The sequence below is a fragment of the Lampetra fluviatilis genome, chromosome 47 (assembly GCF_964198595.1).
Source record: "Lampetra fluviatilis chromosome 47, kcLamFluv1.1, whole genome shotgun sequence".
Taxonomy (NCBI): Eukaryota; Metazoa; Chordata; class Hyperoartia; order Petromyzontiformes; family Petromyzontidae; genus Lampetra; species Lampetra fluviatilis.
This window is the reverse complement of record NC_136321.1, coordinates 4,714,273-4,738,832: the sequence shown is the minus strand read 5'-3', so window position 1 is coordinate 4,738,832 and position 24,560 is coordinate 4,714,273. Positions and strand designations below refer to the sequence as shown.

At 52.1% G+C, this 24,560-nt stretch overlaps 1 protein-coding gene across 3 annotated transcripts in view; it reads left to right on the top strand.

Moving 5' to 3' along the window:
• LOC144947893 (discoidin, CUB and LCCL domain-containing protein 2-like) overlaps positions 1-18,187 on the top strand; it is a 55,321-nt gene extending 37,134 nt beyond the window's left edge. For all 3 annotated transcript variants that reach the window (XM_078877272.1, XM_078877271.1, XM_078877274.1), the window contains 13 exons: positions 408-545; positions 969-1,026; positions 2,473-2,545; positions 5,257-5,390; positions 6,095-6,135; positions 7,335-7,550; positions 8,247-8,371; positions 9,633-9,813; positions 10,669-10,788; positions 11,875-11,974; positions 12,544-12,593; positions 14,185-14,331; positions 14,796-18,187. In XM_078877272.1, the coding sequence (XP_078733398.1) occupies positions 408-545; positions 969-1,026; positions 2,473-2,545; positions 5,257-5,390; positions 6,095-6,135; positions 7,335-7,550; positions 8,247-8,371; positions 9,633-9,813; positions 10,669-10,788; positions 11,875-11,974; positions 12,544-12,593; positions 14,185-14,331; positions 14,796-15,379 (1,967 nt within the window). In that variant the 3' untranslated portion in view covers positions 15,380-18,187. The remainder of the gene's footprint in view (positions 1-407; positions 546-968; positions 1,027-2,472; positions 2,546-5,256; positions 5,391-6,094; positions 6,136-7,334; positions 7,551-8,246; positions 8,372-9,632; positions 9,814-10,668; positions 10,789-11,874; positions 11,975-12,543; positions 12,594-14,184; positions 14,332-14,795) is intronic.
• Positions 18,188-24,560: the final 6,373 nt, after the last annotated feature.

The window sequence follows — 24,560 nt, the reverse complement described above, 5'->3', positions numbered from 1 at the left end:
CAATCTGTAGTCGTGCTCTGGTGCTGGTGCGGGTGGTGGTGTTGGTGGTGGTGGTGCTGGTGGTGGTGGTGCTGGTGGTGGTGGTGGTGCTGCTGATGGTTCTGGTGGTGGTGATGGTGCTGGTGGTGCTGATGGTGATGGTGATGATGGTGATGATGTTGATGGTGCTGCTGGTGGCGATAGGTGCTGCGAGGCCACACCACCTCCTCGTGTGCCGTGCCGCCTTTCATAGGTGCTACTCACTAACAAGCGCTTGGCCCAACAGTCTGCTCAGGCGATAGGGGCGGGGGGGTGATCTTAGTTTAGGTTTTTTTTGCATGTGCACGCAAGCATAGCAACGGCATTTGTTCCAACAGCAACGGCTGGTGGTGGGGGATGTCTTTCGTTTGTACGTCGCTGGTGCGCAGGCCGGTACTGCGGGAACATGTACTACGTGCCCAAGGAGGTGGTGAGCGTGGGGAGCGAGGTGACGGTCGAGTTCCAGAGCCGATCCGGCACCACGGGACGAGGCTTCCTGCTCAACTACGCCACGGAGAAGCATGCCGGTGAGCCGAGACCACCGCTTGAGATTGCTCCTCGTCCGCACGATCGCTCACTCCCTAGCTCGCTGCGGTTCGTGCTTTCGTTCTGCTGGAATCGGTAACCAGTTCTTGAGTCTCAGGACCGGTCACCGGTTCTGAAAATGATGACCGGTTTACCGTTTAACAACCCTAGTTTAGACTGCCGCGTACAAGTTGGTAGCTAAAAGGACTGAAGAACGCTCTTCCTTCCGATATTAGGAATAACTTTTAAATCTAGATTGAAAACTCATTTCTTTCGAACAGTTTTAGTATTTTCGTTTGTTGTCCTTCTCCCGCACCTCCGATTAGCACGGTTGGCTCCGTATCGTGCTAAAGAAGTTTAGCATACATGCATACGTACGTCGAAGCGTCGAGTTTGTAACTGGTCAATGACACTTTCTGTTGCAGATCTCATCACCTGCCTGAGCCTGGGATCTCACTTCTCAGATGAGGCTTTGGAATACAGGTAAATTTGCATGTGGCCAGGTGGCTTTTTTTTTGGGGGGGGGGGGGGGTGTGAGTCTTACAATGACCGTGTCGGAGACCTTGAACCACCACCGTTGACATTCTGGGTTCGAACCCAGGTTTTAATTACCTGACCGCAATTAAACCGGTTTCTCATTTGCAGCAAACTGGTGGTCTCAGCCCGTTCATCTTTAGTTGTGCATTCAATGTGGCTAATTTCCAGCCCTGAGCATGATTGTTTTTTTCTATCAATTTTATTGCCACGCCATGAACATGTCTGTCTGTCGAGGGCGCGTGGAAAAGTTGCGTGTGGACGAGAGATCGCTTGAAGAGGGATCTCGGAGAAGTAGTTCTGTGATATCTACTTCCACGGGCTGTTCTCTGACACGCGGAGACGTTAGTCGACCGTCTAGAAGGGAAGCGTATGAGTCTCATGACCGTGGGACTCTTGCCAGCACGACGCGTGAAGGCCCATTCGGGCGTATCACGACGGACGATGGAAATTGTTTCCTAACAACATGAGAGACTTGAGTTAAGTTTGATGGACATTTCCTACGGTGGCTGTTAATGGCCCATCCAGGAGAGGCTGAGGCTGCCGCGGATTAGGGCGGTTGGCCACGTACGGTGCGAAAGAAGTTCAACGTACACACACGTACTTTAATAGGCCACTTGCGGACGAGTCACAGCTGGCGCTCCATTTGTACGCTCGTGATTATTTCAGAGCTGCCGGAAGCCGTTTATCATCGGGACACCGCGAGCCAACCCGAAAGTAATGAATCTATAACAACCAACATCTACAACAAATACAGCCGCACAGCACGCGTCTGATTTGCGTTTGTGAATTTTCCGATTCCTTTTGCAAAACGTGGACGCGTTGCTTTGGACAAGTACACTTTCTCTATATCATCTGTCTGTTCACTTTGCTGTATTGTAATTAATAATAATTGTAACTTGTACTGGGCCGCCACACTGCATTCTCTCTACGAGAGCAAGCGACCCCGAGGTGCGAGGAATCGTGGACGAGCGGGAAGGCGGCCACGCCATGAGCCGCAACCAACAATTGCCCAAGTTCTGCCGTCCTTTATATTTTAACGAGTTATCGGCCAATTAATGAGCGTTTCTACACGTGGGAGGAAACTGGAGCATCCGCAGAAATCCCACGCGTGCGGCGGTGAAACGTTGTATCCCACACAGATGAAACAGGTGACAGTCCACCTTTTTGCTCAACCCCGTTCTCCTTGCGAGTCAGGGCATTTGCTCCTCCTCGACTCTCACGGGTAGAGGGGAGTTTCGCAACATCTTGTGTGTGTGTGTGTGATCCACCAACCATCTCTGTTGCCTCCACATTGCTGGATTGCAGGCAGCTACGTGCCGGAGTGGACGGTTTTAACTGATTCATTTTTTTCGTCTCACACGGGCGTCTCTCTCCTGGGATGCTTGTGTCCAGGAAGTACTGCCCAGCCGGATGCTTCAGCACGGACAGCGAGATCATGGGCTGTCCCGAGACCGGATACAGAGACGTGAGATTCGCGCGCTCACGCACACACTCACTGGCATGCAGAAACTAACCTCAGTCGGGACGCGTTCGTTTCTATGTGTGTGTGTGTGTATATGTTGAACTTCTTTCGCACTGTACGTAGCCAACCGTGCTAATCAGAAGTGCAGGGGAAGGTCAACAAACTATAGCCTGGCACGATGAGTCTTGCAGTGAGCCCTTTGCGTCACGATGAGTTACCCGATGAGCATTACACGTCAGTTCACTGCCGCGTGAGGGCCTCCACCCGCACCACACTGTCCATGGGGTGAGGGGAGGGAGGGTGTTGTTCAGAGGTCGCAACCGGGTACCCGATACCCGTACCCTACCTGATACCCGGCTACCCGTACCCGGCCGGGTACGGGTACGAGTAGCCGTTTGCGACCCTGGTGCGGCCGGGTACGGGTACGGGTAGGCCGTGAGTCACTGGTGAGTAACCGTTTGTCACTCATTTCGGGTAGGGTAAGGGTACGGGTAGGGAACGGGTACCCGTACCCGGCCGGGTACGGGTACCCATTTGCGACCCTGGTGCAGCCGGGTACGGGTAAGGAATCAAAACCCATTTGCGACCTCTGGTGTTGTTTGACGACCTCGCCATGCTGGTCGTGACGGGGTTGGTCCAGGTGGGGAGCATAGGTAGTACCGTGCAACAGTGGCTCGTGCTGCACTGCCCTCTGCTGTCTCCGGCTCGCCGATGGTGCCTGGCACAATGGCTGGAAGTAATTGGCTCACCAAAGCGTCCTTTGTAATTCAATGGGACGGGGTGGAATGGTGGCGCAGCGGTTCGTGCGCTGCACGCATGAACCCGGTCACCTGAGTTGGATACTTAGCTCCAACTAACTTCGGTGACGGATATTCAAATCAAACCTTGGGCGTCTTTCCCAACAAAAGTGTCAAAAACTAGTCTGGGTTATCTTTGTCGTGTGTGTGCGTACACGTGTGTGTATGGGGAGCAGTAGTGTAGCGGTTAGCGCGCTGCGCTACGAACCTGGCCAACCGAGTTGGATTCCCGCTCACGGCGAAAACCAGTGGCAATTTTCTGAACCGGCACTGAGCCTCTCCTAGGTCGACTCATCCTCAAATGAGTAACTGGTGCGGTGTGTAAACATCGCCACTGGGGAGACAAAGGCGGCCGGGCGTGGTGCTGGCCACCCACCCCCTCGTGTACCGTTCCGGCCTTTATAGGGTGCTCGCAAACAGCACTTGCCCGACGAGTCTGTTTAGGCTATACGGGGGGTCTTTATCTTTGTGTGTGTACACTTGTGTCCGGGGAGCGGCAGTGTAGTGGTTAGCGCACTGTGCAACGAACCCGACGGTCCGAGTTCGATTCCCGCTCACGGCCAACACCAGTGGCGAATATCTGTTGCTGGACCTCCCAAGGTAGACGCCTCAAATGAGTAAACATCGCCACTACGGAGAAGAAGGTGGCCGGGCGTGGTGCTGGCCTTTCCGGCCTACTTAGGTGCTACTCGCTAACAGCACTTGCCCCAACAGTCTGCCAAACTAAACTGGACTAAAGTCGTTTTATTTTACCAGGTAAGGCTCACTGGGCTATGTAGCTCTTTTTCATTAGCCACCTGCCCACAAATAATAGCTCAACGAAGTGGCTCATCATGTGCAAATGTATCGCAGCCAAATACTCTAAACGCACGTTGGTTCTAAATATGGAGGGAAAAACCGGAGGACCCGGAGGAAAAATCCACGCGACCATGGGGAGAGACACGCAAACTCCAAATATACAGCAGGCGTCAGGGTCTGGATCGAACCCACGTCCTCCTGCATACCAGGCGAGGTAGTTAACATCTCCTAGCCACCGTGATGATGATGAGAGAGAGAGACACGCAAACTCCAAATATACAGCAGGCGTCAGGGTCGGGATCGAACCCGCGACCTCTTGCATACCAGGCGAGGTCATTAACATCTCCTAGCCACCGTGATGATGATGAGAGAGAGAGACACGCAAACTCTAAATATACAGGCATCAGGGTCGGGATCGATCCCACGACCTCTTGCATACCAGGCGAGGTAGTTAACATCTCCTAGCCACCGTGATGATGATGAGAGAGAGAGACACGCTAACTCCAAATATACATCAGGCGTCAGGGTCGGGATCGAACCCGCGACCTCTTGCATACCAGGCGAGGTCGTTAACATCTCGCCTCTGTGGCACCCTTGAGATAGGTTATACAGGGGCTCCTTTTACACACTTTTATTTAGCTTGCCCTGTTATCTTTCAAGTCTCTGATGCTTAATGTCTTCGGATCTACGAAGCCAAACGAGCTGAAACTGTGTATACTGACTTGTCATCTCGCGTACCTGTTAAAGATTCCATTTAAATAACCGGTCCAGGTTATGCCGATCCTGGGCCTCTTCGTGTTTTTTATTAAAAATGTTATTGCACTATTCGAAATATATTAGGATTATCCAGACAATGTCGAACTATTGTTATTGTCTGGCTTGAGATCATAGAATGAATATGTACATATACAAATTATTCTGCATATACAAAGGTTAACATTAAAATAAGGAAAATTGCCTCCAATTAATTAAACATATCTAAAGGAAACCACCCGCTTTTATTCAGCCCACCAAATTTAATTAATTCTGGAGTCAAAATAAGTTTTTTCTACTTTTGAGTGCAAATATAAGCGTGTGCATTGATTATTTTCTTACCTATCTCGTCTTTGTGTCTTTCAGTCTTCACCGCTCTGCAGGGCCGCAGTGCACGCGGGCGTCCTGGCGGCCGACCAGGGCGGCAGCGTCACGGTCCGCCGTGCCCCTGGGGCCCACTACTACAAGGGCAGCCGAGCCAACGGCATCGCCTCCACAGAGTCAGTGGCGGCGTGCGCGGGGAAAAGCGTCGCGCGTGGCGATGTTGCGTCTCTCTCTCTCTCGCGTGGGCGCGCGACGGTGGCGATGTTGATTGGGCAGTTCGATGCCGATGTTGAGGTCTGTCGCTGGGCCCCGATGAGAGGGCTGCAGCAGAGAGAGAGGGCGATTGAGTTTGTGCGGTCTTGCTGTCATCCAGCTGGCTGTGATTTTAACACAATTTGTGTATACAAAATGTTTAAATACGGAGGTTCGTATTTTGTTTACAAATATACACACACACACGTGTACTCAAATAGGGTACAAGTGTGTGTGTGTGTATATTTAATACGTTTCTAAATTATTTCGTTATAACCAGGTAACGAGATCTGATGAGATGAAACGTGATTTCATAATTTGGTCATTTTAGTGTTTATGTAATAATTGTTACTATTATTTCCCTTGTCTTCCAACTTATTCAATCATGTTTCATCTCATCAGATCTCGTTACCCGGTTAGACAAAATAATTCTGAAACGTATTAAATTTACACACGTACCCTGTTTAAATACCCTATGCAGGTACATGTGTCTATATATTCTATACGTTTCTGTAGTATTTTGCTTAACCAGCTCATGAGATCTGATGAGATGAAACGTGATTTAATAATTTGGTAATTTTCATGTTTACGTACTAACAATTATTATTATTTCCCTTGTCTTCCACAGTGGGCCGCTTTCCGACTGGCTCTTCAAGTTCAAAACCGACGGTAAAGATGACGCAGATCCACGTCAGTTCCCAGCGCGACTTCCTCCCACACATTGCCACACGTGCGGGCGGCCGGGTAGCTCACGGGAGAGCGGCGCTGCTTGAAGCGCCATCCCCGTGTGCGCGTGGGTGGGGTTATACGGCCCCTTTGGCGACCCGTGGGCAGTGCGTGTCGGTGAACGCACGAAGCGTAGCTGCGTGGGAGCGTAGCAGAGCAGTACAACGACGTGATTTTTCCGCGCCGCCCTCTGCCGCTCGCCGTGTGCGCCGGCGCGCTCCGATCGCCCCATCCGAGCGCCGTGCGGGCTTGCGAGATCGGCCGAGACGGGGCAATTCTATGGCCAATTCGGTCGCGGGCACTGCTTGAGAGCAATCCATTCAAAGGCTTGACGCACGGAACCATTTACCGTGCGTTTTGTGTTTCTTTGCTCTTGTGAAGAGTGCTCTTGTTAAGCACTTCAAAGTGCTCCAGTGCGTGCTCTCTGTGAGTATTGGTACAGGGGAGGGCCTCGTTTATTTTGACAGTGACGGCAAGCATAGCTGTGTGTGGCCGTATTTCCTCCCGTGGCCTGCGAAAAAAAAAAAATTCCCCAACAGATACCCATTGGTTTCCGTACAAGGTGAAATGCACATTGGAAAGCCTCGTATAATCCGCGCGTGCCCTTGATTTTTAATTCGTGACAACAATAACTACTGTAGTATCGATATGCGAGCGATAAGAAGGCGACTAACCGCCGGGGAGCGAGCAAGTGATAGGAGTGAATCAGTAAGTGGTGGGTCATCACTCAACCTGACTGCTCTACGTTGCACCCCATCGGGTGCAGTGAGGTAGGAACTGGGTGCTCCAGCCCCAGATATGACTGCTGAATTCCAACTTGGGCCGAATGTTTGAATTTTTACACCGTTAGTGTACCGCCGTTTTCTCAATCCTTCCACCGGTACCGCCGATTGGTACGGCTGGCTACGTACTGTACGAATGAAGTTCAACGTACATATACACATACAATCCACCGCTGGATGACTGCCTCCCGGAGCCGTGCGAGGTCATCGGGGGTTCATCTGGTAGGTGAAGGCGGGCGGAGCATAGACGTTTATAACAAGGAGGACGGCGTAAATACCGAAATGGACTCTTAACTGTTGCGGAACTTGCCTCCCCCCACTCCACCCAACCCCTTCCGCTGTTCCGTCGACGCGTCTCAGGCTGCGACGCCGCGCTGGGTTTTGCGTCGGGCGCCGTGGCGGACGCCCAGCTCACGGCCTCCTCCACGCTGCAGTGGTACGACGCGCAGGGCGCCCTGCAGGCCTGGCCTGCGCACCACGCGAGGCTGGGCCTGCACGGGCCGCCATGGGCTCCCTTCAACCTCGACGACCGCCAGTGGCTCCAGGTCGACCTGCAGACGCCCAAGCGCGTCGTGGGTAAGTTACCGCGCCCGCCGGCCACCGGCGTACGCATCAACGGGAGGTGCCGCGGGCCGGCAGTGGCACGTTGGCCGCTTGTTGCAGAGGTCCGCGGTTGGAATCCGGCAAACCGCCCTCGTTAACGGCGTGATGTGTGCAACCGTAAAGTGTTAACGTCTGATTCGCGTCGGGAGTTGAAGATCGCCGCCCCCCGCGATGATTAAAACGAGGGAGCCCATTGGGTGCCGGCATCTTTGTCGCTCGGAGGCGCCCCGATGCAAAGGGCGACAAATGTGCTGCTCTCGTAGCAAGGGTAATAAGTAAGTGCGCGACCGAGATGTTTGACTGTGGACCGGTCCGAGCGAGTAACGAAACGAAAGCCACAGACTAAGACTTGACGAAAATTACACGGGGGTTGTAAAAAAAAAAAACATGACTGCAAGAAAAAAAGAGGTGTGACTCCATGAAAACATTCTATTCTTTTTATGAGCCTGAAGTGCTGTTTACTCTCTGTAGCGACGTTCCTGTCCGGTGGTCAAGTTTCAGGTTTATTTTGTTGAGCCAGGATATGAGTCTCGTTTACAAGGCTCACCTGGGTCACCAAAATGACGAACAATACGAACAATGATGTTGCTGCCGTCTGTAGCAATGATGCCGTTTGCTCGGGTGACGGTGATGACGCCCCTCCCCCCCCAAACCCCCTTGGGCCTCCAGGAATCGTGACGACGGGTTCGGCGTATCAGAACTACAACTTCTTTGTGACGGCCTACAAGCTCTCGTACAGCCTGGACGGCGCCAAGTGGACGTTCTACAAGACGGCCGCCTTGGGTGAGGACAAGGTGAGAGACCCTGGAGCAGCGTGTGGGGAGGAACTCGTGCCGCCATGGTGGCGGAGTGGCTCGGAGTGAGGATGGGTGGGGGGGACGCATCACACACACACTGGCGTAGCGCTCAGCCGGCTTGTGATTTAAACCGGTTTAAACCCCTGCCTAATTAACCAGGTCTCCGTTTGTAAGAACAATGAATTGTCAATGTCCTTTTTTTTCCCGTCGCTGTTGCTGTCCACTGGACCCTTGTCTAATTTTGAGCATTTAGCAATTCCTGTTTTGTATAGGCCACGGAACGTGTATAAGAAAGTTTTTATTTTCTAAATACTCGGTGTTTGGGCGGATCGGGAGTCGGACCGTTGAGCCGACACCGCTAAGATCCCGCCTGTGGGGTCACGTGGTGCACGCGTGACGACAGGACGGGTCGAGATGCTCAAACGCGACGCTGCGTTTCCGTTGGTGGCGATGCGCTCTTGCCGACTGATGGCGCAGGCGACGAATGCGTCGATGTCGCCGCCTCTGACCCTGCTTGACCCCGAGCCGGATTCAGAATCAAAGTATTTATACTGGAGGAATCCAATGAGCTATAAAGCTGTCCAGTCGCGGCAGGTCAGAACGTTACAACAACAATAGGAGTGCAAAGTATAGTAATGGTAAACAAATCTAGACTTAAAGCTTTCGTGACTGCAGGAATTCATATTCTTTGGGTCTTTTGGTAAAGTGACGTAGAACAATTTTTTTTTTATAAAAAACTCATTTTTTCCCCTCTTTTTTTCCTTCCTCTTCCTTTTTTTTCTCCTGATGACGATTGCTTTTGTTGCTATCGAAACGTCGTAGTTTTTTGTAAAAAAAAAATTTGTTCTACGTGACTTTACCGAAAGATCCAAAGAATATGTTTCATCTTACCAGATGAAACCCACTGAGCTCTTCGCTTCTCTTTCAGAAGCGACCTGGCCATCACAAATGATCGCTCAACGAAGAAGTGGCTTACCCTGACCGGAAGCCAATCTCATCACAGTTTAGTTCTGGCTCGGCATGGCAGTTAACCGGTGGAAAAACATTCGAACAATGAGGGCCGCCCCTCCCTCCCTGCGCTCGCTGTGGAGAAATGATATCGGTCTTCCACTGCCGCCTCCCCCACCACCCACCCCTCCCGTGTTTTTCAGGGAACCCCTGCCTGACCTCCAGGCGCGAACCCGAGGAGGACCTCCAGCATGAGTCTCAATTGCAAGCGTGACTTGGTTCACTCCCCCCCCCCCCCGCCCCCCCCCAGGTGTTCGAAGGCAACACCAATCAGTGGCAGGAGGCGCGCCACTCTCTGCTGCCGGCTCTGGCGTCGGCGCGCTTCGTGCGTCTCCACCCGACGGCGTGGCACGGCAAGATCGCGCTCAAGGTCGAGCTGCTGGGTTGCGAGCCGCTGAGTCCGCGTGGCCCCCTCCTTCCAGCCGTGCGCAGTGAGTGTTCGCGCACACCGCGACCCCCCCCCCGCCTCCCTCCCCCGCCCTCCTCCCCCTCCCCCCTCCCCCGCCCTCGTCCCTAGCCCCCCACCCCCTCCCCCTTCCCCCACCCTCCTCCCCCACCCCCCTTCCCCCACCCACCTCCTTCACCCTCCTCCCCCACCCCCACCCCCCTCTCCCACCCTCCTCCCCCAACTCCCAACCCCCTCCCCCTCCCCCCACCCTCCTCACCCACCCCCCTCCCCCGCCGCCAGCAAATCTCGTAGTAGCGCGCGAGGACTTCGGGTAGGGTTTGGCCTCTTGGGCCGGGCAATGTAATGATGATAACAACAATAACCTTTTTTTATGAAGCGCCTTTCATATTGGAGTATCCCAAAGCTACACTGGCAAGTATAGGAAAACATCTAAGAGAAATAAAAAGTTGACAACAATGACTGAACTCGAAATTGCAATAAAATGTAGAACTATGATAAGAAAAAATGTATAATATTAATTATAGAGTAATCTAATCGGACAACAATTTTTTTTATAAATGAAATTACAGGGCAATGTACCCACTGGTGTTATATATGTATGTTGAACTTCTTTCGCACCATACATAGCCAACCGTGCTAGCCGGAAGTGCGGGGGAAGGACCACATACTAAACACAAAAAGCAACTCTAAAGAAATTAGTTTTTCAATCTAAATTGTTTAACAGTGCACAGCTCCGGTGGGTTCTTAATATCGGACAGAGGAGCGTTCCAGACGGCCGCAGAAGCGCGCCTGAAAGCGCGCGATGCAGTGGCCGTCTTTCGTTCGAAGGCCACACACGGAGTGGATCTTTGCTTTTGCTGTCTCCTCCCCACCCAAGCTCGCCTCTCGAACACGAGGACTCGCGACAGCACAGCGATGATGGAGACGCTCTCTTCGCACGAGGGCGGCGCGGCAACGCGCAACGGCAACGGCACCCTGCGCGTCGAGGAGAGTCAGGGTACGGGGGACCCAGACGCGTAGGGTCCATCGGGAGGGAGGTGTTAACTGAAAGGACAGTTATCTTTACTTCCTTTGTTAGTCGTCATACGTGGTGCAATTCCGTACTCTTGCCCTTCCGTACAACGCAAGGCATGTCGCAGAGACGGGTATTGTTTGCCTGTACAGTAAAACCTTGGATTGCGAGCATAATTCGTTCCGGAAACGTGTTTGTAATCCAAAGCACTCGTATATATCAAAGCGAATTTCCCCATAAGAAATAATGGAAACTCAGATGATTCATTCCACAACCCAAAAACACTGTATTCATATAAAAATTATTAATACAAAATACCTTTTTATATTTTTATTATTTAAATTTAATATAAAGTAATCAAATGTATTAATTAAATTTAATCGTGGCTGGTGTGCGAGAGAGGAGGAGGGTTATTGTGTAGGACGACTTTCACTTGCAGTACAGTTACTAAAGAACAGTCACTACACTTGGACCCAAAATAAAAAAATGCTTTACGCACAAACACGTGGTCACAACACTATACGAGTGAGGCATGACGACTGAGACCGAGCATGTGAGAGACGATTACCCACAATCCCGCAGCGAGAGAGAGAGAGAGACGCTCGGCAGACAAAGCGTATACTGTACGTACTACAGTACTCGTATTGCAAGACCTCGCTCGTTTATCAAATGAATATTTATTAAAAAATGTTGCCCGTCTTGCAAAACACTCGCAAACCAAGTTACTCGCAAGGTTTTACTGTACGTCGACTCAGCCTCGGATGAGTACCTGGTGCGGTGTGTAAACATCGCCACCGGGCGTGGTGTTGCCAACCCACCCCCCCTCGTGTGCCGTGCCGGCCTTCATAGGTGCTGCTCGCCAACAGCACTTGCCCCAAACAGTCTATTACAGGCTACACGTGGAGATCTTTGTCTTGATTGCCACTTCTTCTGCCTATTCTCGTCTGACAGTCACCGTGTAAAGTTTTGAGACGTTTGCTGACATTGCAATAATCCTTTTCCTCACCCTCCGTTTTCTCTCTCCACCTGCATCACCAACATCGATATCACCACCATCGCCACCTCCACCAGGCTGGAATGCGTGGTGGGTGGCATTGCCCGTTGCCTTGGCATTGACAACTCTCGTCTCGGTGCTGGTGATCTACACGTGCGTGAAGAACAGGAGAAGCAGGTGTGTGCTTTGCGGTTGCGCCCGCTGTCTCGATCGCCACAGCTTTACTAATAGGGTTTTTCCCCTTTTTTCTGGCAACAAAAACTGACACCTTTTGCAAGGAATCATGCTTACATTAACCACAATACTTGCAGTCAAATGCAAACAAAAAACAATACTCTGATAATTTATGCATTGTCTTTGAAACTGATTGGTCCACACCAGAGACAGCTTTCTTTAGAGCCTAGTCTCATATGGCCTTTTGGCGTCATCTGGTCGAACACCATATGAGACTAGGCTCTAAAGAAAGCTGTCTCTGGTGTGGACCAATCAGTTTCAAAGACAATGCATAAATTATCAAGAGTATTGTTTTTTGTTTGCATTTGACTGCAAGTATTGTGGTTAATGTAAGCATGATTCCTTGCAAAAGGTGTCAGTTTTTGTTGCCAGGAAAAAGGGGAAAAACCCTATTAGTATATTTTGGTACTGGCAAAGGAGGTCCCATGACGCCACAGCTTTCTCAAAGTCCCCGTTCGCTCGAGACTCCCGTTGATCGGCGTTGATGCGATTGTCACCTCTGTCCGTCGCAGACGCAAGGCGGCGGAGGGAGCTGCGAGCACGCAACTTGGGCGCAGAGCGGGTGAGCGTCGCGCGTGGCGCGGCAGCAGCACGTGCGGCTGCGTGGGAAAAAATCCAATGTGGCACTGCGCTTCTATGCCGTGCGATTTTTACGTTGGGCGGATCTTGGGAGCGCTGCGCGACCTGGCGGGAGGGTACGAACGCGTTGACTGTACTTCTACTCTCCCACGTCTACGCCGACCGCTGCGTTGACGAAGGCTGGCGGCGTCGGTGGTGAGGGGAGGGGGGGGGGTGCTGGGGGGAGGGGTCCCCTCCTCCAGCGGTGGATTGACACCAGGGCTGCTACGTGTACACGCGCAGTCTGCAATTACAGCGCGTAATACATTTTGCAATACATTTTGCATGACGCACGGGCGCGTGTTGTTGTGTGTGTGTGCGTGTGTAACTTCTGTGTTTGCGCATGTAAACGTGGAGGAAACAATGCGTACACACACACAAGGAACTTGATAGGCTCAGTGCGAGCGGGCTTTTGCACGCCGATCCGTTTTGCACGGACCCAGTGCGTGAGTTTTCCCCACAGACTCTCCGCATCTTCTGCAGGGAGATTAACAAAAGGTGCGACACCCCCCCCCCACTCCAAACTCGCTCGACTGTAAAGTGATCTGGGCATACGAGGCTTGGGGTCGGAGTTCACGTTTGGTCTAAACACATAACGGTCGTAGTGCAGCGGTGTGTTCCATCACTCTTCTTGGTTCAAAGTGTTTGGAACGGCGTAACGCAAAACAACAACAGCGACCGACCTCTAACGAATGGCAGATTTGAAATAGGTTCTTAAGCACGTGATGCAAATGCTCGACACTTCAATTTGTGACACCGCTAAAGGTATTGATTGTTTGGCTCTTGGTAAGGAAATCCGTCTCCAAAACCCCTGCCTTCCAGGGTCCATTGGAACCGGGGATTTAACCGTTGCTCACTCTTTCGTTGCCTATCTTAATAGGCTCCTCCTAAGAGGTTCTTGTTGAGAAAATATATGAAGGGAGTGACATGCGATGTGTGCGATAATATAATAACATCCTCAACGACGACGATGACTATTGTAATCGTGATGTTTTTAATGGAGCGCCTTCCTAAATGCCCTGGGGGCATCTACGAGCGATTCCACACACATCAAGCGACTTGCATCTCATCCAAAACTTTCTAAAGGGCACCCCCAGTGGCAGCTATCCCTGTGTGGCGCACGGAGACCTGGCAGCTGACTTGCAAGCGAGCGTCATTCTGCCCTTACGAGGGGGCGGGGGGGGGGGCAATGATTGCCACTCTGTCTAATCCTAATCGAGCAAATTTCTGGGTCATTTTTCGAATGCGAACAAATCCGGACTCGCCACACGCCAACGGCCAACTGAGAGACCTGATGACCTCTCAACCTAACAACCAGGTTGATGTTACGTAACGACCAGGGCATTGTTACGTAACGAGCTGGGCAGCGATTGCTTCACGGCCGGGCCTCGTCGCTGCCCCAAGACGTAGTCGGAGGGGAGTCTCGACAGCGTCACCATCACTCGGGAAATGCTGCATGACTCCCCCCACCCCACCGCCCCCTCCGACTCCCCCAACACCACGTGATGATGTTGTTGCCATGACCACCCACGCAGGCTGCTGCCTGAGCCTCAAGAGGATCTTCCCGAGCCGCATCCCCGAGCCGGCCGACTCGCTCATCAACATCCGCTACCACCCGGATAAGCGGCAGTCGCACGACATCGGCGCCGTGCTCAGCAACATCGAGGGGGCTCGCCACCCGGGTGAGTCGGTGTGTGCGTGCGTGTGTGTGCGTGCGTGTGTGCGTGTGTGCATGCGTGTGTGCATGCGTGTGTGCGTGTGTGTGTGCGTGCGTGCGTGTGTGCGTGCGGGGAGCAGGAGTGCAGCATTTAGTACGTTGTGCTGCTACGAACCCGGCGACCCGAGTTCGATTTCCGCTCACGGCCAACACCAGTGACGATTATCTGAACCGGTCCTGGGTCTCCCCTAGGACGACTCGGGCTCAAATGAGTACCTGTTGCGGGCAGCCGGGCTTGGTGCTGGCCACGCACCCCGTCGTGTGCCGTGCCGGCCTTCATTGGTGCTTGCTTAAAAGCCCCAAAAGCATGTAATGGCTTTACAAGGGGGTCTTTGTATATGTAAAGTGAACCTCCAGAAATTCTGATTATATTTATCGTCATCTCCCCTCTATTTTCACATCTCTACCCCGCATCGTCTCTCCTCCCAGACTACGCCGTACCGCTCATGACTCCGGGCCAGGTGGGGAAGGGCTCCACCTTCAAACCGGACGAGTCGGCCTGGCGGGACGATCCCCACCGCGCGGCCGTGGCTCAGCCTCAACCGCCGTTGCCGGCGGCGGCGACGCCGAGCCAGCACACGTACACGGAGCCCATCCCGAGCGGGCGGCCCGAGTACGCCATGCCCATCGTGCTCCAGAGGGCCGCCGCCTCCCCGGCCGTCCTCGCTCCACCCGCCATCACCGGCGGCGTCGCGAGCTCTCTCGGCGCCAGCTACGACCGGCCCGGCCAACGCAAGGCGGCTCCCGGCGGACTCGGAGTTAAGAAGCCGCAGCTGCAGCAGCTGCGGCCCGGTGGTGTGCCGGCTGCGGCAGTTGAGGTGGGGCTGGGGTACAAGGCGCCGATTCCGGTGGACTTGAGCAAGCCGGAGGAGGACTCGGGTTACCGCACGCCCAGGGCGGCCCTGGCGCTCGCATCGTCGTTACCGGCGCCGGCAGGGATGACGACTGCTGCAGTGCCACCGCCGCTGTGCGACTACGATGCCCCGAGAGCCGACCGGCAGTTTGACGTTTGACGGCGCACTAAGTGGCGGTGGCGGTGGTAGTGACCACTGGGGGGGGGGTGCCCCCCCTACTGAGTTGTGTTGAGCGCAGATTCGTTCAGTTGTCGTTGTTGCTCATTGTGGGGGGAGGGTGGAGACGGTTGCGTGGCTCCCGGTGACGGTACGTGGCATGCGACGGTGAAATTATTCGGCGATTTTTTTTTTTCCAATCGATGCTCGTGGCCTTGCTAAATGCGTCGCATCGTGCGTGTGATTAGCGCGCTCCGCTATGAGCCTGGCAAGTCGAGTTCAATTCCTGACCTTGGCTATATCTAAACTGGACCCCCCCCTTCACCAAATCTCAACCTGCAACAGACCAGCTTAATGAAGTTTGGTCAAACAATTCCCATGGCCACCACAGCATGGGGGAAGGCCTTCATCCAGCAGTGGATGAACACTTGTCTTGAGATGAACACTGTATGTTAATCTGACGGGGCAAACGAAACTCTACAATTGGGACGGAGTTAACGAGAAACGATACGGCGAAAATGAGACCGAGAATCGCACTCCGATTTTGTGTTTCCATGTAGTACCTCTCGCCCGTTCTTCGGTACTCTGTCTCACTCCAGTTCCTGAAGAAGCTCCCGGTATGTGGAGCAAAAACGTCAGACAATGTCCCGTGGGAACGAATCGTTGCATGCCCCATTTTTTAACAGGGAGTGACCCGCACCTCCGATTTAGCACGGTTGGCTAACTTGCGCGTGCGAAAGAAGTTGGAAATGAGGAAGACTGCTGATGGCGTACCACTATCGGCACAATGGTTGGGTCCATGGCAGGGAGGTTGTTTCTCCGTAGGACTACTTGCGTTGTGAGTGCAATTTCATAACTGCTTCCCTTTGGGAGTTTTTTTGTTTGTTCGTAAGATAAATATATTTTTTGAAAGATTTTTTTTTTTCATTTGTTGCAGTTGGGGAAACATTAATCAAGGAGGAGGAATGGCAATCCCTGACCAAAAGGTTAATTTGCGTGACGTTTTTTCAGAATTTGTTTTGAAATTCTTCAACAAATGCCTTTTAATAGGCTCGGATCTCGTTCAAATATTATCCGCCCCCTTCATAGCTTAGATGGAGTTCTTTTGCCAATAGTTTATCATTTTATCAAGTTTTTCCAAGACACTAAACAAGCTTTTGTGGACAAATTGATAGGACCTTGCTTTGAAACATCCACTCTCTTCAGACTTATTTTCCATTGGCGTGCCATTCCTCCCGTAATATATATTTAGTTCGTAACATGAACCTCTTCAGGAGCCTGTGAAAATCAGTAACTAAACAGTTATTATCGCTTCGGTGTCCTTAAAGGTTAAATCGCCATCCTGACGATCGCTGTAGGACAGGAATTGGTAACCAATTTCCTTAACCAGCGCCAAAAATAGGAGTTTAAAATATTGTTTTGGCGGGCGGCACTTTAACGTGCATCTTGGCGTTATCCAATAATAAATAACTGCAAACAATAAATCGCGTTCACCTTTGAACAGGTGACCTTTGAACAGGTGACCTTTCAACAGGTGACCTCGTGAAGGTGTGCAGTAAATCAACAAACGGTTAAGGTGCCATCCTGCAATTGCCTGCTCGGACCACTGCTGATGGACGGGCCTCCACGTGTTTGAACTCTGGAGGTTATTATGGCCTACTCTTCCACGTTGACTCGCTGTGTTGGAAGAGGTGGGCGTACCTGCCGATTGACTAACTGCGGCTGAACCCATTTATACTGCTGCTGTTGGGTGGACAGGGGGGGGGCGGGATTCAAGAAACTTGCATCGTTGTTTCGACTTCCGTGCCAGGAAATGGAATCGAACCGGCGCCCTCTGGATTGCAGGCCGAGTGTGCTGCTGCGAACCGCTCCTCCGCGGTAGTTCCACCGTGGTAAATTTCGAAACGTGTTTTTTTCCTGTGCTTTACGACGATTATTACCGAGTTCCAGCGAAGCTCTTAGAATCTGCTTTGGCGTGGGCCGTGTGCCACAACTGCTTCGACACGTTACACAGGTTCTCAAGAGCAAGAGGCCTGCCGACAATGTGTTACTGTTGTCAGTTTATGCGATGTTTTAAAAAAATCACGATACCACTGCTAAAATGCTCTGTGATCTTGAGGTCGAGCACAGAACGACAGTCCGGTTTAAAGATAACTCCCTTATCGACAACGCGTCTTAAAACAATTAAACGTCATAATGTTCAGAGAGATCTTAGGGGTGGGCAGGACCGCTCACTCGTAAGTCGATTGACAAAGTCAAAAATAAATCAACCGATAATAACACAAAATAGTGGTGAAATGCTATGAACATTACTATTTTATATAATCGTTAACATAAATATACTTACTCTTTGGTTCTTTCGGTAAAGTCACGTAGGTATAAAATAAAATATATCACGACGTTTCGGACGCAACACAAGCGTCTGTCATCGGGTGGGAAAGCATGGTCTGCTGCTGAGGCAGACTGTTTTAAAAGGTTTGAAATGGGTGTAGCCCAAGGGTCATAAAGAAGTGGCCGGGGCTATATATTCTTACCTCTGCCACTTCGGTTGAAGCGCACAATGTTGTGATGCCAGCCATATTGCATGGGTGACTTTCATGGTGGCCATGTTGCATGGGGGTTGTCTTCCTGGCAGTCGATTGGCTGGGGCAGTGGGGGGGAGGGGGAGTCATGACGCAATCCCTAGCAACCACTGCCATCTCACGAAGACGCCCGTAAATTATTTTGACCTTTGACCCATTTATCTTCAAATCTTACTGTGACAGTCGCTGCCTGCCTGCACTTAAGACAAATTTTAAGACCATTTTGTGTACCCGGGGGGGGGAATGGGGGGGGAATGGGGGGGCTGGGTTATTGTGTCATTTACATAACATCCACCCAGCCCTGACTACCACTACCTAGAGCGATGTGATACGGTTATAGCACCGCGATTCAACTGTGACATGCGTGTGGCCGCTTGCGGGACAACGCCTGCTTTGGGTTCTCACTTTAGCAGTTGCTGATCCACGTGCGGCTGGACTCTTTCAAGAAACGGTTATTTCGCGTACTTTGCGGAGAATCTTAATAGCACAATAAATAACGCCTCCTTCCCGTATCTCTCTTCCATAAAAAAAATATAGTATGAAAAAAATCAGAATAGGTTTTACTCCTGCCAATAAAACAGATGTTAAGATGTTCAAACACCAAGTAGAAACCGTTAGCAAGGAATCGTGTCCGCAACCTATATTTTTTCATAAAAAAAATTGTCAAACTATCCTGACTCTTATTCTTCGTTCTTTCGGTAAAGTCACGTAGAATGGAAATAATAAAATAATATAAATATAAAACAATAAAAATTCTCACGACGTTTCTACTGCAACACAAGCAATCATCATCATCACGAAAGCTTTAAATCAAAATTTATCCTGACTCTGCTGATGGGAGTCCGGTCATCGTTAATCCATTCAGCCTGGCAGTTCAGGGACGTCTGGCAGTTCAGGGAGCCTTGGGTTACAGCAAGCCTGATTTGCTGATGAAACAAATCGAATGTTCGAAACGTGTGCCACAGGTTTTGCTTTCACTGAACCAGTGCTCCTGATGGAATGCGTTCCCAGATGGCCGTGCGGCCGATGGGTTGTTTTACGCGGAGAGGCAAAATATGGGGAGGAGAGCGGCGTTTATTCTGTTCGTCTTAAAGAATAGCGGAGTGTTCACCCGGCCTGCTTTTCAAAAAGCCAAGGCAGCTTTTATTAGCATTAACGTGCTTTTATATAAACGAGGATGTTATTTTAACAAATGTTGCGATTGTATGTTTTTTGTATGTACAAAACGAAATAAAGAGACAACTATGTGATAGTTTATATATATATAACATAACGCTCGGTGGTCGTCCTGTGTGGAGTGTCACAACGGTGTGCATGTGTAATGGGTTCCGGAGACACTTGTAAGGTAACTTCTTTATTACAATCCAACAGTCCTCCAACAGTCCTGATACTCTGTTACAGCCTAGGTACACAGCCTAGGTACACAGCCTAGATACACTACTCTGGCTACGCTCTGGAACTCGCCCTCACAAGGACGTAGAGCCGGGAGTTCCAGAGTCCCACCACTGGCCCTCACAACGTCCCAGGGTCCTCACATGGCTGGTCTTGGGTCTTGGGTCTTGAGCTACAACTGGCCTCGATCGTCCAGGGAGCTGCCCTTTTATGCCTCGTCCCCAACGAGGGGTGGGGTTGTGTGCACCCCCAGATATCCCACAGAGCACACACAGCCCCCCCCCCCCCGCTGGTGGCGCCAAGAGGCTTAACTGGCTGGGGTGCCTAGGGTCCCAGAGCCCAGCGCCAAGGGGCTTAAGCGTCTGGGTTGCCTAGAGTCCCAGAGCCCCCAGCAGCCCCTCCCCTCTTATGTCACTACACATGCACGTCTCGTCTTCATTCCTTCTGACCAGCGGCAGGGGCGCGGCGGGGAGGGAGGACCCTTGGCTGGAGCTCGCTCCTCCATCCCGTCCAATTCCCCGCAACGACCAACGTCAATGGGCGAGTAATGTTAGCGCGAGTTCGGTTCACGATCAGGGTTGTTGCATTCTCGCACCGTGAGAGGCGTTGGTGGCTTGGGGAGGTCTTCGTCCAGCAGTTGATGAATCGTAGCTGATGATGACAATTTATTAACAGGTCCTGGAATTCTTTCCGCCTTCACCAACCCGCACTGCCCCACACAACAATAAAGCCTCCTTCCCCTATTTATCTCTTCTGTATAACAAACAATATATCAAAGTATCCTGACTCTGATAATTGGTTTTTTACCCTTCTATCTGGCAACAAAACTGACACCTTTTTACAAGGAGTCATGTTTGCATTGACCACAATACCTGCAGTCATAATGCAAACAAAAAACATAACTCTGATAATGTGCACTGTCATAGTTATGTTTTTTGTTTGCATTATGACTGCAGGTATTGTGGTCTATGTAAACATGACTCCTTGTAAAAAGGTGTCAGTTTTGTTGCCAGATAGAAGGGTAAAACACCAATTATCATATTTTTTACTGGAACATGAGGTTCCAATGGGGTATCCTGACTCTGCTGATAAGTCGGTCATCCTTAATCCATCAAGCCACCCGGAAAGGCCCCTTGCCTATGAACACCTCCGATTAACACGGTCGACTACGTACGGCGTGAAAGAAGTTCAACATACATACGAATCATATAAGACACGTGACAATATGCGCGTAGCGGCAAGATTTGCTCACAAACGACCGCGGCGCCTACAATTCTCAACCCAGCGGCTCTGCTGCCTCCCGACTCGATCCATTGGGAGCCGTTGCTTGGTCCCAGCAGGTGTCGGGACAAGAGCTTATGATTGTGACAATTGCTACTCTTTATTAGTGTAAAACAAGGCAGTGCATTATATACACTATGGTGACGTGGGGTTATTATGGGGAGGCCAGGAGGGTTCAGGGCGCCACGGTAGCTATGAGATGTTAACTACCTCGCCTGGTATACAGGAGGTCGTGGTTTCGATCCCGACCCTGACGACTGTAACGTTTGAAGTTTGCGTCTCTCTCCCCATGGTCGCGTGGATTTTTCTCGGGTTTTCCCTCCACGTTTAGAAACACGCGTTAACAGCATTTAGCTGCTATACCTTTCCACACGATAAGCCACTTCGTTGAGCTATCCATTTGTGACCAGGTCCGCTACTGAAAAACAGCTGTATAGCTCAGTGGGGGTGGGCCTTAGCTGGTCACATTTTAAACTAAACACATTCCTGCGGAGGGAGCTGGTAGGAACGTTGGGTTGCTCGGTCAATGGCCAGGGTCAATGGCGGCGTGGTGTATTCCGCAAATATGCCCGACTGAGGGTGGGCACAAGCCGGCGTGAGTAGGTTAAACGTTGAGTTTTATAAGGGCACCACGCGGTGGCCAGCTCCTCCCCACCCACCCAGCCCCACCCCTCCCCTCTCCACCCAGCCCGACCCCTCCCATTTTTGGATGCACGACGGACGGACGGACACAATAATCCCCTGTGTACTGGTGGAACCAGGTGGTTCCTACCAGTGAAATGTTCTCGTTAAGAACCACACTGGGGTCGTACCGTTACGCCGCGAAATTGCACAACGCTCGCCACGAGGTGGCGCTACTTGACCCGGATCCCGAAGGCTGCCGAATGGTGGAACGTCGCACGTGCCAATTTAAAACTACTCTCAGTGGGAGGGGTGACGTCGCCACGGCAAGTTGTGCCAGGCTAGGTGCACTTTGTGGCCACGTGAAGTGTCGACGGCTCGCTTGCAGGAGGTGCCATGGGTTGCGTAAACGGAATAAACGTCAAATTCGAGACCCACACATCGCAAGCTCCTCCTGGCTTTGGCATTCCTCCTCGAAGACACCGGTGTAGCCATCAACTCACTCACCAACTCACTCACTCACCAACTCACTCACTCATCAACTCACTCACCACCGGATTAGCCATCAACTCACTCATCAACTCACTCACCAACTCACTCACTCACTCACCAACTCACTCACCACCGGTGTAGCCATCAACTCACTCACCAACTCACTCACCAACTCACTCACTCATCAACTCACTCACCAACTCACTCACTCACCAACTCACTCACCACCGGTGTAGCCATCAACTCACTCATCAACTCACTCACCAACTCACTCACTCACCAACTCACTCACCACCGGTGTAGCCATCAACTCACTCATCAACTCACTCACCAACTCACTCACTCACTCACCAACTCACTCACCACCGGTGTAGCCATCAACTCACTCATCAACTCACTCACCAACTCACTCACTCACTCACCAACTCACTCACCACCGGTGTAGCCATCAACTCACTCATCAACTCACTCACCAACTCACTCACTCACTCACCAACTCACTCACCACCGGTGTAGCCATCAACTCACTCACCAACTCACTCACTCACCAACTCACTCACCACCGGTGTAGCCATCAACTCACTCATCAACTCACTCACCAACTCACTCACTCACCAACTCACTCACAACCGGTGTAGCCATCAACTCACTCATCAACTCACTCACCAACTCACTCACTCACTCACCAACTCACTCACCACCGGTGTAGCCATCAACTCACTCACCAACTCACTCACCAACTCACTCACTCACTCACCAACTCACTCACCACCGGTGTAGCCATCAACTCACTCATCAACTCACTCACCAACTCACTCACTCACTCACCAACTCACTCACCACCGGTGTAGCCATCAACTCACTCATCAACTCACTCACCAACTCACTCACTCACTCATCAACTCACTCACCACCGGTGTAGCCATCAACTCACTCACCAACTCACTCACCAACTCACTCACTCACTCACCAACTCACTCACCACCGGTGTAGCCATCAACTCACTCATCAACTCACTCACCAACTCACTCACTCACTCACCAACTCACTCACCACCGGTGTAGCCATCAGCTCACTCACCAACTCACTCACCAACTCACTCACTCACCAACTCACTCACCACCGGTGTAGCCATCAACTCGCTCATCAACTCACTCACCAACTCACTCACTCACCAACTCACTCACCACCGGTGTAGCCATCAACTCACTCATCAACTCACTCACCAACTCACTCACTCACTCACCAACTCACTCACCACCGGTGTAGCCATCAACTCACTCACCAACTCACTCACCAACTCACTCACTCACTCACCAACTCACTCACCACCGGTGTAGCCATCAACTCACTCATCAACTCACTCACCAACTCACTCACTCACCACCGGTGTAGCCATCAACTCACTCACCAACTCACTCACCAACTCACTCACTCACCAACTCACTCACCACCGGTGTAGCCATCAACTCACTCATCAACTCACTCACCAACTCACTCACTCACTCACCAACTCACTCACCACCGGTGTAGCCATCAACTCACTCACCAACTCACTCACCAACTCACTCACTCACTAACTCACTCACCACCGGTGTAGCCATCAACTCACTCATCAACTCACTCACCAACTCACTCACTCACTCACCAACTCACTCACCACCGGTGTAGCCATCAACTCACTCACCAACTCACTCACCACCGGTGTACTCATCAACTCACTCACCAACTCACACACTCACCAACTCACTCACCGCCGGTGTACCCATCAACTGACACACCAACTCACTCCCCAACTCACTCACCACCGGCGTACCCATCAACTGACACACTCACCAACTCACTCACGAACTCACACACTCACCAACTCACTCACTCACCACTGGTGTACTCACAAACTCACTCACCATTGGTGGCCGGCGCCTAACACGGCGGCCGGAACCAAAAAACGTGACCCGGACACCGCGGAAACAATTTACCGCCGCCGACGACACTTCCGTGAAAACACTTCCACCAGAAGTGAACAACTACAAAAAACCACAACGATAAGTTGGAAAGAAGAAAACAACAGCAACATTCGTACGAACGAATCGCGCGTTATATGCGCGTGTGTTCGCAAAGATACGTTTTAGAAAACAAAATCGGAACCAAAATCGCTTTGCGGCTCGTTGAGAACTGCCGTACCGACCTTCCCCCCCCTCCCCACCGAGCGGAAGCACGTGGGTTTTGCTTGGTGCTTCGCTCCACGTGCTTCTCAAGACGCGTTGGTGCTTCTCTGCACGTGCGTCTCGCCTGGTTGTTCCCTCCACGTGCGTCTCCTCTGGTTCTCTCCACGTGCGTATCGTGTTGGTGCTTCTCTGCACGTGGGTCTCGCGTATCGGGGTGTCTCTCCAGCCCCCTAACCACCCCCCCCAACCACCCCTCACCCACCCCCTCACCCACCCCCTCACCCCCCCCCTCACCCACCCCCTCACCCCCCCCCTCACCCCCCCCCCCTCACCCCCCCCCTCACCCCCCCCCTTAACCCCCCCCTCAACCCCCCCATCACCCCCCCCCCATCACCCCCCCCCATCACCCCCCCCATCACCCCCCCCCATCACCCCCCCCCCATCACCCCCCCCCCATCACCCCCCCCCCATCACCCCCCCCCCATCACCCCCCCCCCATCACCCCCCCCCCATCACCCCCCCCCCCATCACCCCCCCCCCATCACCCCCCCCCCCATCACCCCCCCCCCATCACCCCCCCCCCCATCACCCCCCCCCATCACCCCCCCATCACCCCCCCCCCTCACCGCCGTGTCAGGCGCCGGCCGA